Source organism: Pipistrellus kuhlii, unplaced genomic scaffold (assembly GCF_014108245.1).
Source record: "Pipistrellus kuhlii isolate mPipKuh1 unplaced genomic scaffold, mPipKuh1.p scaffold_m20_p_22, whole genome shotgun sequence".
NCBI classification, from domain to species: Eukaryota; Metazoa; Chordata; class Mammalia; order Chiroptera; family Vespertilionidae; genus Pipistrellus; species Pipistrellus kuhlii.
The window spans coordinates 5,646,034-5,663,689 of record NW_023425521.1 but is presented as its reverse complement, the minus strand read 5'-3'; the positions used below and the strand labels follow the sequence as shown (position 1 = coordinate 5,663,689).

The following is a 17,656-nucleotide window of genomic DNA, read 5'->3' as shown; positions in this document are numbered from 1 at the left end:
ACACACACACACACACACACACACGAGACTCCTCTTTCCATCCCCACAAGGTCCTCTCATTTCAAGCCACCCCCACAGGGAAGGCCTTCTTGCAATGGAACTGGCCAGCTTCCTTCTCTGGTCTCAGCCCCTCCCTCTGGCCTGAGCTAAGGAGAGAGGGAGACAGTGTCTCCTATGGTCTCTGCAGTGACCCTTCAGTCCTTGTGTCTCTCCTCAGTGCTCCCTCAAGCCTTAGTGGGAGGGCCCGAAGTGCACGCCCAGTAACAGCTGAGCTCAGTGTTTCAGGTTACCAAGTCCTTGAGCAAAGCGCCCAGAAGTCCCAGCCCGCCCCCCTCTGGTGCGGGGCAGTCTCCCCGCCCTTCTCCCTCCCCCGGACTCCAGCCGGCGGGAGCCCGCCGGGCCGGGCACACTCACCCGTGTTGTGAGCCTGAAGCTGGGAGGCGGAGTTCACCGTCACCTTACAGGTGGGGCAGTAGAGGCGCCCCTTCTCACCCCGGCCTTCCCCACTCACGCCGCTTCCCGCCGCCGCCGCCGCCGCCGGCTCGGGCCCCGGGGCCTCGGTCCCGGGCTCGGGGGAGCAGGGCGGGCAGGAGGAAGCGGAGGAAGAGGAGGCGGCGTCCAAGAGGTCTGCGCGGGCGGGCCCCCCCGCCATCGGGTCGGGCGTCCGTGGCGGCCGGAGCGGGGGCCCCGGAGGAGGGTCTGCAGGAACGGCTGGGGAGGTGGGAGGCGCTGGGTAAGAGGATGAGCCCGGAGTTGCCTCTCCAGGCCGTGGTCTTAAGCACTGACATCGGGGGTGGCATGGCAGAGTGGACGGGTCACTCTTGCGGGGGTGACCAGCGCTGAATTCCAGACCTACTCTACCCTCCAGCTCACCGGGCAGACCTGAGCCTTTTTGGGCCTCGGTTTCCCCATCTGAAATCATAAAAGTTGGGCAGAGTCACCTCAGCCCTCCTCACGGCCCTGATAGTTCAGTTACTAGCTGTTAAATAAACGGAAATGTAAAAAGGTACTAGAGTGTGCGTAGAGCACCATTCATAATATAACAGCATGAAACTGGAAACTATTCAAATGCCCATCAACAGGAGAGCAGGTTTTTAAAAAATCATTCGGTCCTACGATGGAATACTACATGGCAACGGAGAAAAACAGTACAGCTACCACCACAGCACCGTGGAAGAATCTCATGAATGTTCATGAAAGATGAACAAAAGCCTATATTCTACATGGTTTATCGAAACCTTGTGCAGAGAAGTCAGGATCGTAGTCACCCTGCGGGGAGGGGTGTAGGTGGTTGAATAGTGTCACCCCCAAATTCACGTCCCTCTAGGTCAGTGGTTCTCAGCCTTTCTAATGCCGCGACCCTTTGATACAGTTTCTCATGTTGTGGTGACCCCCAACCACAAAATTATTTTTGTTGCTACTTCATAACTGTCGTTTTGTTGCTGTTATGAATCATAATGTAAATATCTGTTTTCCGATGAGTGACCCACAGATTGAGAACCGCTAGCAGGGTCACCTAAGACGCATCCACAAGCCAAGGAATGCCAAGCAACCGGCAGAGGCTAAAAGAGGCGCATGAGACAAATCCTCCCTCTCCATCCCACGAAGGAAGCCACCTTGTGGACACCCTGATTTCAAACTTCTGACTTCCAGAAACTTCTACCCAGTGAGTGGTCATTATAGTTCCTACGAAACTATTACAAGGTAGTGCCTGGAAGGGGCCCAAGGTGGGCTGCTGGGTGCTTGGGAGAAGTTTCTTAATCTCGATATATTCAGCCGGGAACGTTCACTGAGCTGTGCACTGTGATGTCTGTAGGGAAACTCCAGCACGAGCAGACGTAATAATAAGACCTCTCTCAACCCCCCCGTCAGAAACCAGACTTGGCGTGGGGGCGGGAGAAGATTTCAGGACTGACCTTTACGCTGCGGCTCTTCGGGGCCTCCGCTGGCCACGGCCGGGGGCGGGGACACCAGCGTCCCATCCTGGGCCAGGGTTTGGGGCTTCTGCTTGCTCTTGGCGGCTTCAATCGCCTTGAGTTTCCTGGCGTGTTTGTGGCCTTTATAATGCGCTTCGGCCTGGTTCTGGGAGGGGAGGGTATAAGGTCACCATTCATTCTCTGAGTCTCCGTGTCCTGTCCACAAGCTGGCCTTGGACATGGGGCGGGTCAGAGCGAATCCTGGTCACCGCCATCATCGTCACAGTGCGTGCATGGCCCTGAGGTCTACGGAGCACACACTCATAGGTGAGCTCCCAGGCAAGCAGCCCCGGGCTTTCAATTCTGATTCAGCCACTGAGTAGCTGTGCATCTCTGGGCAAGACACCTCGCCTCCCTGAGCCTCAGTTTCCTCACTCAAACTCTGCTTTAACACCGACCTCACAGGATTGAGAATTAAAGGAGAACCTGAATGATCATTCATACAGAAGGTGCTCAATGAATGTTAGTTACCAAGTTTATACATGCACAAAGGGAGAAAACCGAGCAACCCCCATCCTCTGGATAGGTGCACCCCAGAACATTCATCCCTTTCCCACGTTTTCAACAAATCGTTACTGAGCATTGGCTGTGAAGGGGCCCAGCATAAACACACGGATCTTCTCTCCGAGTGAAGTCTCTCTGTCCAGCTGGTTCACAATTTGTAACTGGAGAGCCTGGAGGAACCCCCATATCTATCCTCCCTCCTTCAACCAGGGGTCCCTGCTTATTGCTCCCACATGCAGCAAAGACAGGCCCCTCCCTGGACACCTTCACTAGAACAGGTCAGCTGAGAGCATCTCCCCAGAGCTGCCCAGACGGAGGGTAAACCTTCCCTGAGAAGCCAGATAGAGGCCCCTTCACTCTCCAGGGGCAGGCTATGGTAGACAGGATGCAGGCCTTGGGGTCAGCCAGGCCCGTGTTCAGATCCCAGAAGCCCCAGCTCCGGCCCTCTCCCCGCCCAGCCGCTCCCCAGCGTGTTTCCACTGCTCCTCTCACCGCAGAGTTGAACCTCAGGTGACAGATGTTACAGGAAATGAAGAGCTTCTTCTTCAGAGGGGAGGGGACCCCGAAGGTGTGGCTGATGACAGCTTTCTGGACCGGGTCCATCTGTGAAGGGGGAGGCACAGTAACTCTGGGGCTGGCCCGGGAAGGGGGCAGTACCAAATGCCCCAAACTAACGGCTGTCCAGGAGGGCAGCGGTCACCCTGAGGAAGAACTTCACCATCCTAGTGATGCCAGACCCAACAAGAGAAACAGCCTCGTCCCTGGCAGGCTTCTCTGTCAGCCTGGCTTCTGCGTGGAGGCAGGGGGATGGCCAAGGTCACCTCCTTGATCTCAAGAAACAGACCATGTCCTGGTGGTCACCTTAGCATTTCTTGCTGCCTCTGGTCTGTTTTTTATTTTTATTTTCTCATTCACAAGAATCTATATGGCGACAGATTGTTGTGGGGAGGGAGAGCAGGGCGGGGACAGAATCCCTCTGTGGGAATTTCCTCTCCGGTAACCCAGCCTTGTGCTGGATCTAATGGCTGGGGAGATCAGGCTTCTCTTATGAGCCCTGCTACTGCAGCAGGGCCTGAGAGGGAGAGGAAGCCCTGGCCGGGGGCAGTGGGGGGCCAGGATGGAGCAGGTGACAGCAGGTAGAGGCTGGAGGGTTCCCTGAGTAGTAGAATCATTTCTTTGGGATGTTAATGTGTGTGTCTTTTTCTTATTTTAAATAAATTTTTCTTCTCTTTTCTCAGGGCCAAAAAGTGGAAGCCATCTGGGCTTGCTTGTCCAGAACTTTCCGTTCTCTTCTGTCAGGAAGACAGGGAGAGAAAAGCATGGTTTCGGGAACTTCCCTGAGAACAGAAAGAGGTTCTAATTCCCACAGCAACCGGGGCTGGGCAGCAGGGGACAGGGCCTCAGAGAATGGCCTGCAGGGCCCAGGCGATCATGACAACAGGGTTCATCAATTCCTGAGGGTCCATGGGCCCGAACAGTGAGCACGCCAGCCAATGAGAGCAGGAACCTCAGACCAGAGGACCCTCCCAAATGTGTCTGGTTCCTGGGGATCTCTGCGCAACGCTGGAGGGCAGGCAGGCAGGAAGGGATGCCTCAGGGCGACTGAAGCCGAATTCCCCACCATCTGGTCAGGCTGGGGTGGGGCTCATTGATGACTGCGTTTGATTTTTCAAAATTAACAAGGGGGAGCATTCCTATGGCTCATGTAGTGAAATCTAATTCATGCTCACCACCCTTGTTCTTCACACACATACACACACGGAAATACATAGACAGCACATGAGCTGACAGCTACAGGTGACAGAGACATGCAGAATAATACACACGCCAGTGGCAGACAAGCACAGACAAAGGCACCATCACCCAACCCACACAAAACACACGCAGAGGTCAGACACACACCAAAACACACAGTCAACACGAAGACACAAAACGCCTCTCAGATACCCAGAAACACATATTACCTATCGAGAAACAAAGAGTTGTTTACACACACACACACACACACACACACACACATGGGACACCAACACACATCCACACCCACAAACAACGCACAAAGACCTATGGATTTACACACTAACACAGAAAGGCACACTCAGTTGCACACACACACACACACACAAGTCATCCATAGAAGTCGCTGTATCAAAACTCAAGTGAGATCTACAGTACAGACCCTACAGGCCCAGCAGCTGTTATTGGGGGGACATCGTTCTCCCCTTGCCCAGAGAGCTGGGCCTGGGGGGGTCTCTATTTTGGGAGCACCTAGTCTCTTGGGGATGTTGGAGGAAAATGAGCTCCTGGTTAGACCCACCTTCTGAGAACCGGCCCATCAGAGCCCACCTTCCATGCCCACCCCCGCCTGGCTGCATGCCCCCGCCCGCCGGCCTGGCCCGTACCGTGCTGAAGTTGGGGAAGAGACTGAGCGGGGCAGCGCCATTGAAGTGGAAGGCGAGCAAGTGCTTGAAGTCCAGCGGGGGCTGCAGGGGCCTGGCAGCCAGGGGCAGGGAGGCCAGCAGGGGGCTGGGGGTGCTGGATGCCGGGCCTGCTGCAGGAGGAAGAAGGGCAGGGTCTGAAACGGGGAGCCACAGGCAACCCTAGCCCCACAGCCAGAAGAAGCTGGTAAGCTTCTTGGGTGTGAAGCCAGGACAGAGTTCCTGTCTCCCTCTTCGCGAAGGAGCCCTGGCCAAACCCAGGGCAAGTCCAGCCCACCTCTGTGCCCTCTCCTCTCCACGGCAGAGGCAGGGAATCCACAGCGTAGGGCTCCCAGCCCAGAAAGGATGACCCTCCCACCCTTACAGAGGCCCGGATGAATGCTTAAGGGCAGCCAGGCCAAGGGAGGGAACCGAGGCGTCAGGGCAGGCCCCTGACACACACACACCATATGGAGACAGCACAAGAGCTGGGTTCCTCTTTATTGCAAATTAAATCCAAACCCAGGAGGCCCGGGTAAGGCCATCCCCTCCCTTCTCACTCCCCCTCCCGATCCCCACGTCATGCCCAGCAAGGGCTGTCAGAGAGGATGGGAAACCCTTACAATCTGAAGGGATGTGTCCCCCAGCACTGGTGAGGCTCCAGCTGCTTCCCCCAGGAGGCACAAAGCCCTCCATCGGCACCCTGGGCCAGGCCTGGAAGCGGGGGTGGCGGTGGGAATCGGGGGAACACTGTGGTTTTATAGTCTTTGGTCTTAAAGGTCTGAGGCAAGGAACTTGGGAGAACAACCAGACTTGGAAAAAGAAAAAAATTAGTAACAAGACCAGTTAACTTGGGACGCTTTTGGACCCTATCCCTGCAAAACGAAAAGAAGTCCTTTTAGGTTTATGTGCTAACGTTATGAAAAATAGGACAGATTTATTTCATATTTATAGGCTGAACATATCTATATACATGGTCATATACATGAAAGCCTCAGGCAGCCTTGGTGGGAGGAAGGAGGACACCACTGCCTCTCTTGAAGTGTTAGCTGTGCGCAGAGTGCTGTGCTGTGCCAGAAACAAGGACAGCCGGGGCCGGTTTGGCTCAGTGGATAGAGCATCGGCCTGCGGACTGAAAGGTCCCGGGTTTGATTCTGGTCAAGTGTATGTAACTTGGTTGCAGGCACATCCCAGTAGGAAGTGTGCAGGAGGCAGCTGATTCATGTTTTCTCTCTCATCTCAATCGATGTTTCTGACTCTATCCCTCTCTCTTCCTTTCTGTAAAAAATAAAAATCAATACAATATATATATTTTTAAAAAGACGCAGTATTCGCATCCAGTTCCATTTCTAAAAAAAGAAGAAGCAGAAGCAGAAGCAGAAGCAGAAGCAGAAGGAGGGGGAGGAGAAGGAGAAGGAGAAGGAAAAGAAAGGAAGAAACAAGGACAGCAGCAGCAGCAGCAGCAGCAGAAGAAGAAGAAGAAGAAGAAGAAGAAGAAGAAGAAGAAGAAGAAGAAGGAGGGAAGAAACAAGGACAGTGGTCTGCTGGAAGAAGGAGGAGGAGGAGGAGGAGGAGGAGGGGGAGGAGGAGAAAAAGAAAGGAAGGAAGAAACAAGGACAGTGGTCTGCTCTCCGGTGGGATCTGGAGAGAAGGGGCGCTGCCAGGAGTGGGGCTGAGAAAGGCAAGGACCACATCCTTCTTTCCCCCAATCCCTTCATTCTAGAGCCCCAGTCTTCCTGCCTCCAAACAAGAACCCCCTCCCCCAACAGTTTTAGGGTCAAAACTTGGGATGAATCCAAAGGGAAAAAAGGGTGAGCTGCTCCTCACCAAACTCTAGAATTGTCAGGAGCAAGAGTTAGGGTGCCCCAGGCCCTAGCATCTCTGCCCATTGCCCAGGCACCCCTGGACCCGTCCCTCCTCCACAGCCCACAGCCCACAGGGCTGGGCGAGTCCTCAGCGTTGAGCAGAGGAAGCACGGGGAAGGCAAACGGAAGGCCGCAGTCCGTAAGTCAGCCCGGATGCAGCATGGGCAAGGCTGGCTTGGCCCTCAGCGTACCCAGCGCCCCAGGCTGGCCGGGTAGAGAGGGAAGGCGGCCGCCCTCACATGAGCTGCGACCCCAGCAACCCCTCGGCCCACCCGCTCTCTAGGACCTCCACGGCCAGTGCAAAGTCAAACTCGTGCAGCGGGGGGCCATCCACGGCGATCTTGACCACGGGGTCGCCCCGGCCTTCCCCGGCGGCCCCGCTTTGCCCCCGCCACCAGCGCAGCTCCCTGCTGCGGCCGACCTTGTCCAGGAGGCCGGCGCCCGCGGGCATCGCCAAGGCCAGGCCAGCGAGGGCGGCGAAGTCGGGGAAGAGCTCGTGCAGCTCGGAGCGCGCGCACGCCAGCCGGGCGCACAGAGCGCGCGGGCCCGGCCGCCCGAGGCCGCGCACCACGCGCTTGAAGAGCGTGAAGTGGCCGAGCGCGCGCGGCCGCACCACCGCGGGGGCGAAGGCGCGCAGCAGCCACCGCAGCGCCCGCTCGCCGTGCGCGCCCAGCTCCTCCGGGGTCTCCGGGTAGCGGCGGGCATCGAAGATCGCGGAGAAGGCGGCCACGGCCTCCAGCGAGGGCCCGGGGTAGGCGTCCCGCAGCCCCTTCTGCATGGAGTCCAGGAAGGCCCCCCGCAGCTGCTCCAAGTCCCGGAGCGCAGCCGCGGAGTAGCCCACCACCTCCAGGCCGCGGTAGGCGCCGCGCTCACCGCCCAGGCCGGGACTGGAGGGCGCCAGCTCCCGCAGGAAGCCCTGGAGCCGCGCGCCCCCGGAGCTCCGCTGCGCCTGGAGGGAGGCCGCCGCCGCCATCACCAGGGGCTGCAGCAAGGCCAGGGGTGGGTCTTCCCGCTGCAGGGCAAGGGCGAGCTTCTGCACGCAGGGCAGGGCGTCCAGCAGCAGGTGGGTGAAGGCCACGAAGGTGAACTGGCGCAGGGCGAGGGCCAGGGCCCTGGCTGTGGGCGAGGCTGGGGCAGAGGCCTCCAGTGCAGGCACCAGGCATGGCCAAGCCTCAGCCACTGCTTCCACGACGGGCAGCGAGGAGGCCCAGGGCACTGGCCGTGGTCCTGCCAAGTCGATGGCTGCAAGGTCCAGGGCTGCCCGAAGCTCAGGGACCATGTGGGAACTGGGACCACCATGGAGGCGGAAGAGGGCATCCAGGACACTTTCGTATTCCCCTAGGTAGGCAGGGGGCTCAGGATCTGGCCGACCGGGGAGGCAGTGCAGCTCGGTGAGCAGCGGGCAGGCGGCCCGGAGCTGCGGGCCCACACTCCCCCCGAGGCAGTCACCGGGGAGGCTTGCACTGAGCCAGGCTAGCTTGGCGGCAGACACGCCGAAGGTCTGCAGGATGTCCAGGAGCTGGCCAGCAGTGTCCTCGCCCTCCTGCAGCTCCACACTGCCCAGGAAGGTGGTGGCAGGCTGGCCGTCACTGGGGGACACCGACGTGGCAAACAAGGCCAGACTGTGGGACTCGGGCCAGTCTCTGGTCTTGTCCAACACCAGCCCCACATACGGGGACGCCTTCAGGCCCTGGCAAGCCTCTGTGTGCAGGACGCTGGCGATGGCCACCTGGGACGGCCAGAGAGAGGAAGGGAGGGAGGGCAGAGTTAAGCTTGTCCGGAGAAGGGGAGGCAGACAGTCCAGGGGGAGCACAGGCGTTGGGGTCAGACAGACGTAGGGATGAATCCTAGCTTTGCCACGTATTGGCTGTGCGATCTTGGGCAAGCCATTTCACCTCTCTGAGCCTCAGTCTCTTTAGCTCTAAAACCAGGCTAGCCACGACCGGTTTGGCTCAGTGGACAGAGCGTCGGCCTGCAGACTGAAAGGTCCCAGGTTCGATTCCAGTCACGGACATGTACCTTGGTTGCTGGCACACCCCCAGTAGGAGGTGTGCAAGAGGCAGCTGGTCGGTGTCTCTCATTGATGTTTCTAACTCTCTAGCCCTCTCTCTTCCTCTCTGTAAAAAGTCCATAAAATATATTTTAAGAAAAATAAAAAATAAAATAAAACCAGGCTCATAGGTGTCCATCCTCTCCTCCAGAGGTGGTTGTGAATTATAAATACAACTTTTTGTTGTTGTGCTTATAAATGAAAAACGCTTTACGAACCATAAAAGCTCCATGGAGTTTGGGGGGGGGGGGTGTGCATTTCTATAGCATCACCCAGTCTGTCTTATTCCTGGGGCTCTCCCTCCTCTCTGCTGTCCAGGGATTAACCGATAGATATGTTCACTCCTGACTCCTGGCCAGTGGCATAAGGCCCCCGAGGTGTGTTCTGCTCGTCTGTTTGCCATCTCTCTGTAAGATGAGAGCGACTCCCCCTCCCCCACCCCAGCCCCTGGGGCTCACACAGCTGGTAAGTACCTAGGACAGAGTTGCAACGTGCATGCCCCCAGGGGCCATGTGGGTAATACTGAGCTCGAGGAGGTGGGCCAGGGACAACACGGAGGGACTGGGGAAGTCCATCCTCGCTCCCCACCTCCACCTCTTCATGCCCCGAGAGCACTGGGACCTAGCTTTTCGGTACAAGTTACAAATCCAGATGTTCACATGTAATGCCTCGTTTTGTTAAACTTGGAAGCTAAGGAAACATGTTTAAAAACACTGTGGCTCTGGCCGGTGTGGCTCAGTTGGTTGAGCGTCACCCCATGCATCAAAGGGTCGTTGGTTTGATTCCTGGTCAGGGCACATGCCTGGAGGAAAGGCTTCATCCTCTGTAGGGGGCGTGCAGGAGGCAGCTGACCGATATTTCTCTCTTGCCCTCTCCCTGCCTCTCTATCTAAAATCCATAAAACAGCCCTGGCTGGTTGCTCAGTGGTTAAAGCACTGGATTCCCAGGCAAGGGCACATACCTTGGCTGAGTAGAGGCATGAGCAGGAGGCAACCAATCAATGTGTCTCACTTAGGTGTTTCTCTCTCCCACTCACCCCTCCCTTTCCCGCTCTCTAAAAATCAATGGGAAAGATAGTTTTGGGATTAAAAAAAAAATTAAAAAGAACTAAAACACTTCCGTGGGCCAGCGAAGCCCTCAGGGCCACCAGTTTGCTGTCTCTGGCCTAGGTGGTGAGGGGAAGGGCCCTGGGCCCCTGAGGGCAGGGCCTGATCTGGCTGCTTCGCTGCTGTGTTCTCAGCAGCTGGCCCGAGCCCAGACACACGGCGCGCCCTCAGTGAGGGTTCTGACGGGCGGAGGTATGAATGAAGTGCTCTGGCTGACGCCCAGGGGCCTGGCATGCTGGCACTGTGCCCGAGGGCTCCATGTCCTCCCTCCCCAAACCCTCCCCCATATCCTTGGCTGCCACCCACCTGCATGTCCCTCACCCTCCTGGGACTGTAGTAATCGCCACGCTCCGTGCCCAGCAGCGCCTGGCACAAGTTGAACCTCTGCAGCTGGAGCAGGGCAGAGCAGCGGTCGTCGGGCACGTTCTCCTTGGCCATGCAGTACACCGTGGTCAGCACGGCCACCTTGGCAGGGTCCACCTCCGCCTTGATGCCCCTGGAGGGAGGGCTGGGCGCCGGGCCCGGGGAGGCCCCTCCGTCCTCCGCCTGGCCCTCAAACGTGGGCTGGCCCCGGTTCGTGGCCAGCGCCCGGCGGTGAGCCCCCGAGTTCACGTGGCGCAGCAAGGCGTGGCGCTGGAAGTTGTCAGTGCCCACGGTGAAGGCGTTCTCCGCTTTGCCGTGCTTGTTCCGGACCAGGGCCTGGCGGCACTCGAGGCAGAACATCAGCTTCCGCTCGTAGTCGAAGTCCAGCCAGGAGAACTCCTCCTTCCAGTGCTCGTTGAAGTAACGCTTGCACTTCTTGTTGGAGTTGGAGGCCTCTCCCGCCGGTTTCTTCCCCGGGGGCACCATTCCTGCTCCAGGGGCAGGGCACCCCAACTCCCACCCCGATGCTCTCACTCCCGGCCTCCCCCATGCACAGAGTCACACGTCCCTCGACAAGGGGAGTTGGCGGGGAGGCAGGAGAAGGGCGCCCGCCTGGCTGCTGGGGACCATCCATCTAACTTAGCCAGGAAGGTTTATCCCTGCTCTGCTGGTGGCAGACTGGAGGTGAAAGAGACAAGGGAGGTGTGTTAGGGAGTCCACCGAGGATTCACACTGCCCACAGAGGTGGCCTGAACCCAGCGGGGAAGGGCTATTGGGAGTGGGCGGGACCATGCAAAGGGCCATAGGATACTGTCCAAAGTGGGGAGGTACGGGAGCCCCAGCCCCACCTTCCAGGACAGGGCTTTATATAGTGCAGACAGCCGCAGCATGCCAGAACTCGGAGCTGGAAAGACCGGCACCACCTATACAACCACGTGTTATGGGTGGAGGGACTGAGTCCTGGAGCCAGAGTGGCTCTCAGGACTCGTGAATAATTTGTGGCTGAGCCAGAACAAAAACGTAGGCCTCCTGATTGGCTGCCAAAGGATGACTGATCCCGCCAGACCACAGTCATTTATTTCATTAGAAGGAAGTTAGCACAAAGCTGAGCTTCTGGGGCCACTGGGTTTTCTCCGGAGATCCCTTTCCAACACACACACACACACACACACACACCACTTTCCCATCAGCCTCTCCTTGGCCTATGCTGTCTTCCCCACCTCCTCTTCCCAACCTCAACCTGTCCAGAGCATTCAGAACCATCTCTGCTGGCCATTCCGAAACATACAACTCCAGTCAGGGCCACTCCTCTGGACACCACATCTCTCTGTCCAACCACCTTCCTGGTTTGTCAAATGGGACTTTCCCCGTTTGTCCCCAGTCCAGGAAAGGGCCCATCCTCCCGCCCAGGTGCTCTGGCCAGAAACGTGCCCCCTAAACCCCCTCTCTTTCACATCCGGGACCTGTTCTATCCACAGGGCCTGTTGACTCCATCTCCACAAACTACCTCCAACTCATCCCTTCTCTCCATGCCTCTGCCACCTTCCTCATCTAGGCCCCCTTCTCCTCTTGCCTGGACTATGCTGGTTGCTTTCTGGTGGCCCTTTGGGTTCTGAGCCACCCAAACTCCAGCAGCCAGAGGGGACTCTTGATAACTGAGCTGCTTTGAAACCCCTCCATGACGGCCTGTTGCTCTGGGTCAGTGCCAGCATCCTTTGCCAAATAAGAGCTGGCAGCCACTTGTCCTTCCCTCCCTTTCCAGCTATTCCTGCCTTTTCTTGGCTCCTCCAGAGGGCCAGGTTCCATCCTCAGGGCCTGCACTCAAGCTGTGCTTTCTTCCAGAATATTCCCAGCCTCCACTTCCACCCTGGTCTTAGCTTAACTGTCCCCTCTTCAGAGGAGGCTTCTGAATGGTCGGATCCTAGGAAGTCCCCTCCTTGTTGTCACCATCCCCCATAGTTTACAGATATGCGCATTTCTGTGCAGACCTATGGCTTGGTATATTCTCTCTCTCTCTGGTGACGGAACCCCGGAGAAGGGAACAGTGCTTGGCAAAATTTGGGGGGGTGAACAAATAAGGAAGCATGAGCTCTCAGTGGAGTGGGCCCTTGGGCACCGTTGGGTAGTAAAAAGCTGCCTCTGACATTCTTTCCTTCCAGAATCCTGTGACCCTTGTCCAGCCCATGGCCAGAGGGTCTTTGAAAGGGGAGGAGGCGCAAGGCCAAGGTGGTGCCCTTTTGGAGGTGCGTCACATCCTTTCCAGGCCCCTAGGAACGGGCTCCCCTGCCCCCTCCTGCAGGGGGGACAGGAGGACTATCAGACCTCGGCTGCTTCTGATAAAAGATCAGAAGAGTAGGTAGGAAGGATGCTTGGGAAGATAGAGACTCCAAAACTGCACTGACTGATGCACTAGCCGCTAGCCTGAGTGGCCGTTAAAAACGGATCGGAATTAAAGGAACAAAGAATTAAATTCACTTCCACAGTTGCACTAGCCACAGTCCAAATTCTCAATAGCAACATGTGGCTATTGCATTAGACAGCCGAGATAGAGAACATGCACCGCATCCCAGAGGGTTCTGTGGGGCAGCGCCACTCAAAACACAAAACAAGACCGAAGCCTTTGCGGTCCCCCCACCTCAACCGGAGGGAACCAGGCAGAGGGGGTGCGGTCTGAGGCTGCCCTGTCTCAGACCCAGGTCCCTGGCTCCTCTCCTGTCCTGGACAGCAGGATGGGAGCAGGCACAGCCTGTGGGCCCTGGGGCCCCGGTGTGTAGGTCTGCCAGCCAGACTCCACCGGGCACATAAGCCTCAAACATAGGGTTTAGTTAGCCGCAAGACGATGGTCCCAAACCTGCTCCTCAGGCTCCTTTTAGGACCCCACTGAGAGTCCAGGGTCCAGGCAGACCCCTCCCCTGGCAGCCCCAGTGAGGCTAGGGCTCCCTGCACGCCTGGCCTATCACCCTGGAGTGGGGACCCTGAGGGCTGGGGAACTTCTGGGGCTGGGGGAGGGGGGGCCACAGGGTGGAAGAGCCCTCGGATGGGTCATCTGGGGTGCTTATCCCCCACTGGCCCGGGGAATCTTGTTACCCACCCCCTGCCAGGCAGCTCTGGAGGAGTCACGCTGCCCGCTGGCCCCCGGCCCGCCCCGTTCTGCCCACCCACCCGCCACCCCCGCCCCCTCCCCACCGCGCACACACACTCACGGAGCCGCGGAAGCCACCATCTTGCCGGTGGTCGGTGGACGCTCTGGCCGCGGTCTCCTTGGGCTGCACTGAGCGACAGCAGCCACTAGCGGTAACCGCGGCGAAGAGGCGCCAGCAGCCGGCGCAGGGCCGGGGGTGCGGGCTGGGAGGTGGCGACCCTCCCCACCACCACACACACACACACCCTAACCCCGGGCTCACCTGGCCGCGCCCACCTGCCGTGGGTCACCCTCACCCATCCCAGCCGCAGCCGGAGCTACGAGGCCAGACCGCAGGAAGGATGCTGGGGCGGGAGGCACAGGGCTCATCACTCCTCAGCCACCTGCAGAGTCCCAGGGCGCTCCCAGGTGAGAGCTCAGGATGGAGAGCTGAGCCCGGTGGAGCCGGATGGAGGCTGCAGTCCGGCAGGTGCTCTGAGAGCTGCGCCCCAGGTGCTGAGGGATCGCGGAGGGGCAGGCAGGAAGCCCGAGATTTCCCCGAGGATAGTTTTCACAGCAGGGGAAGGCATTCCAGGCAGTGGGACTGGCAGAGCACCGGAAGTTAAAAGGGCAGAGCAGTCCACAAAGGCCAGGGTAGAGAGGAGGTAGGAGGGCGGGGAGGGGTGGGGCTGGGGCAGTGCCTGCTGCTGGAAGGCCCTGCGGAGAACCCTGGGACTTGGGTCTCAGGCCAGGTGGGAAGAGAGGCTGTGGGCTTCCCGCAGGAGGAATGTGGGTTCGGGCACCCCAGCCCTCCCAGCCGTGGAGTCTGGAGGCCTGCAGGGGAGCTCTGCTGACAGGGAAGAGGTCTTGGGCTGGACACTGAGCTAAGAGCCTCAGTTTCCTCATCCATGAAGTGGGAATTGAGCCAGGCGAGGAGAGGGCAGGGCAGGTCTGAGACCCAATGGAGGTCATTTGAAGAGGGGGTGCCAGGCACGTGGTGACTCAGCCTCCCCTCAGTCAGTACAAAGTCACCTCGAAATGCCTTTCAGCCCCTCACAGTAGTTGGGTCGGCTCCTTCTCCCACACAAGGCCTAGGGCACACATGGATTTGAGGTCAGGGCCTCTCTGGGGGCTGTTGGGAGCTTCCCCCTGGGCTCCCCTCGCACAGCGCTGCTCTGGGCCACCCCCTGTCTGCCTCTGACCTTCACTGCGAGTCCTGGCCTCCAGGGCCGCTGTGAGGATGTGTGAGTCATGCCACATGCACACACGTGTGACTGCTTGGCGTGTGGACACCACAGCCCCCCACACCTGCCCCAGGATGGCACCACCCAGCCTGACCTCACAAAACTCTGCACCCACAAGAGGGTCAGGTGTGGAGGGTCTTCTCTGTGGCAGCTGGCAACAGAACAGCCGCCGTGGCTCAGTGACCCAGAGCATCCCTCCAGGGGTCCTATCTGGGACCCACGGCTCCCTGGGTGGCTCCTCAGGAGGGGAGGTTTTTTCTCGGTCAAACGTGAACAAATCGGACTGCGTGGCAGAGAACAGCTCACCCCCGGGGGTCTCACTGAGGCTGGGGTGGGAAAGGAGATCGGCGGGCTCAGGAAATACCATCATCCCCCTGGCTGCAGCCCACAGGAGAGGCTCTGGGGGAACCACACTCTGCTGTTGTGCCATCACCGGGAAAGACACACAGCAAAGCACGGGGACATACAGCGTGAGGTCCACAGGCCCACACGCAGATGGCGACAGGCACACACACCTCCCCAGAATGACACTGTCTACGCACACTGATGTGCTCGCATGCAGAGGTGGGACCCACGCGGAGACAGCTGCCCTTGCTGGCCAGAGGCCACGCGTGAGCGTGCACGTACACACAGACGGGCAAGATCAACAAAGAGGCACGCAGATCACGTATACCCGGAGGGACAGACACGCGAGGACGCACAGACCCTGGCAAGGCATATACGGACAATGCTAAACACGGGCACGCAGCAGCACACACAGGCACCGAGATGTGTGTGCACAGAGGCCCGTAGACAGACAACTTCACCCAGAGGTGGGTGTGCGCACACACCCCGCTTACAAAATCAGATGCATCTGACATACACCCAAGCTCCGGAAGCCAGACCCAGAGTCTCTTTCTCCCACAGGCCAGAGGGACAGATGGCAGGTTCCCCCCACTCCAGGCACACACACACACACACACACACACACACCTCAAATAGTCAAGTTTCTATCCCAGATAAAACCAATACTCTGCGAAAGAAGAGGGGGTCCAGGAGGGAGAGAGGGCCAAAGGCAGTGAATGGGAGGTTGAACCAAGACCCCCTGCTTGCCTACTCCCACCAAGTCCAGGGGGTCCTCCCCACATTCTCCAGGGCCCCCAATCCGCTTCTGGGTGAGCCAGCACTGAGGGCGGGGTGTGGGGGTGGGGTGATGTTCCAGCCTCCCTCCTTCTCATGCTGGAGGAAGACCTCCAAACCCAGTCACCATCTGTCCAGGGGAGGGGTTCCCCACAGCCCCCCTTAAACGGTAATGGCCGTCTCCCTCAGAGAAAGCCAGATACCCCCAGTGTGGAGAGGTGCGCCGGAAGACAGGGAGAAAGGGGGCCATCGGCGCTGACCCCCGCGCAGTGGCGGGGCCTCAGGCAGGAGCACCCCAGATTTCTGCCGGCCTCCCTCTGTCTGTCTGTCTCTCTGCAGTAACGACGTCCTCCCCTAACACTGCTTAGAGGCTCCGGGCGCTCTCAGAGGCAGGGAAGGGTGTGATTTGCTATAAGGAAGGTTCGATGCAGGCTCCTCGGCCCCATGTGAGCACACTCCCTCCTGCAGGATGGCCTGTGGCTCCCCACAGCTTCCTGCCCCCACCTCTGTTCCCAGCCAGAGGGGGGAGGGGGCTCCCTTGCCCAGCCCTGGGACTAGGAAAACGTACCAAGAGTCCACTGCCCATGCGAGTCTCTTAACAGACAACTTTTGGAAGCCAGCAAAGGCGGGAAAGGGACAGGGCTGGGGGAGGGAAGAGGCCTCCTGGTGCCCAGGCCCCCTCGCACTGGCTCCTGTGCCCTCCTGCCCTCCGTACTCACCCAAGAGCATTCTCTGCTGCTTCGGAGGCACCGCCGCTGAGCTGCTGAGCGGAGTGAGGAGCCAATGAAGCCCAGCCAGAGAGTGACAGCGGGAAGGGGGTGGGGGATGCGAGGGACAGGAGGGGAGGGCACGAGGGAGGGACGCCTGCTCCTGCCAGGAACACTGCTGCCTAGTGCTGGTTTCCTCCATGCCAACCAGGGGGGAAAGGACCGGGCACTTCCTTCCCGAGGGGAGGGGAGGGGCCAAGTGAGGAGACCGGGGACGGAGGAGGGTGTCAGGGTGCATCCACTCCCCGCATCCCAGCAGCCCCAGGCCTCTTACACTGAAGCCGATAGCCGGCCCTGCCCGCAGACACCTCTAAGCAAGGGGATGCTGAGGCCGCTGTGGCTGCCACGAAGTCCTCGCTGCTGATCTCGGAAGCCCTGCCTCAGGGCTTGCTGCTTCAGGATCCCCCTTCTCCCGTCCAGTGAGCCCACCGGCCCCTTCAATGTGCTCCTTTTGCTGAAGGGGAAACTGAGGCTCGGAGAGGGATCACCGCTTCGCCCCAGTGTTGGCCGGGGCAGTGGGGGAAGGGAGCGCGCCCCTCTCGGTCCAGGACCTGGACTGCAGGGCCTGCTACCTGGGCAATGCCGGAAGGGGTGGTGGTGGCGGTCATCGGGTCATTAGACCGCCCGAGCCTCTCTCCTGCCCTCCCTCCTCCCTCCCCACGCGCCCACCCCCAGCCTTTGCTCTCCTCCGTTTGCCCCTTTCTTCCCTCCTCTTCCGGAAAACAGGCTGTGTCTCTCTTCACCGGAGCACCTGGCGGCCGGCTGGGAGGGGCGGTGGGTGGGGGAGAGGAGACAGCCAACCCACAGCTGGATCCAGTCTCGCATTCCAAGCCCGGGTCCCAGGGCGAGCCCTCCACCCCCCCAGCATCCTGTCTCCACCAGACAATACCCTGTAATCTCTGGGCAGCCAGCGCCTGCGCTGCAGGGAAGGTCTGGGGAGGGGGTGGCAGCAGCCGCTCCTGAAAACAGGTTTGTTAGGAAGAGGCTGGGGGAAGGACCTGCCGGTGAGGGGAGGAAAACACGAAACTCAAGCCCGGAGCCAATTAACCCACCCCGAGACACAGACCGGACCTTTGTCTCCGCCGGGGCAGGGATCTGAGCTAAGCCCCCAGGTTCTTCACCCC

General features: G+C 59.2%; 2 protein-coding genes across 4 annotated transcripts in view; both read right to left on the bottom strand.

The window, feature by feature from the left end:
• ZNF385C (zinc finger protein 385C) overlaps positions 1–17,656 on the bottom strand; it is a 51,461-nt gene that overhangs the window by 2,607 nt on the left and 31,198 nt on the right. For all 3 annotated transcript variants that reach the window (XM_045586263.1, XM_036451579.2, XM_045586262.1), the window contains exons 3-6: positions 4,883–5,031; positions 2,973–3,083; positions 1,917–2,082; positions 415–711 (exon numbers count right to left, since the gene is read on the bottom strand). In XM_045586263.1, the coding sequence (XP_045442219.1) occupies positions 415–711; positions 1,917–2,082; positions 2,973–3,083; positions 4,883–5,031 (723 nt within the window). The remainder of the gene's footprint in view (positions 1–414; positions 712–1,916; positions 2,083–2,972; positions 3,084–4,882; positions 5,032–17,656) is intronic.
• Positions 6,510–13,017, bottom strand: CUNH17orf113 (chromosome unknown C17orf113 homolog). The gene is made up of 2 exons (XM_036451573.2): positions 10,225–13,017; positions 6,510–8,491 (listed from the first exon to the last, which is right to left on the bottom strand). Exons 1-2 carry the CDS (start codon positions 10,765–10,767, stop codon positions 6,998–7,000), a joined length of 2,037 nt encoding a protein of 678 aa, XP_036307466.1. The 5' UTR covers positions 10,768–13,017; the 3' UTR covers positions 6,510–6,997.

Bases quoted from the DNA above. Each gene is read 5' to 3' on its own strand.
- CUNH17orf113 (XM_036451573.2), bottom strand. From the start codon at position 10,767: ATGGTGCCCCCGGGGAAGAAACCGGCGGGAGAGGCCTCCAACTCCAAC. The intron at 8,492-10,224 runs GTGGGTGGCAGC...TGGCCGTCCCAG, and splicing joins GGAGGGTGAGGGACATGCAG to GTGGCCATCGCCAGCGTCCT.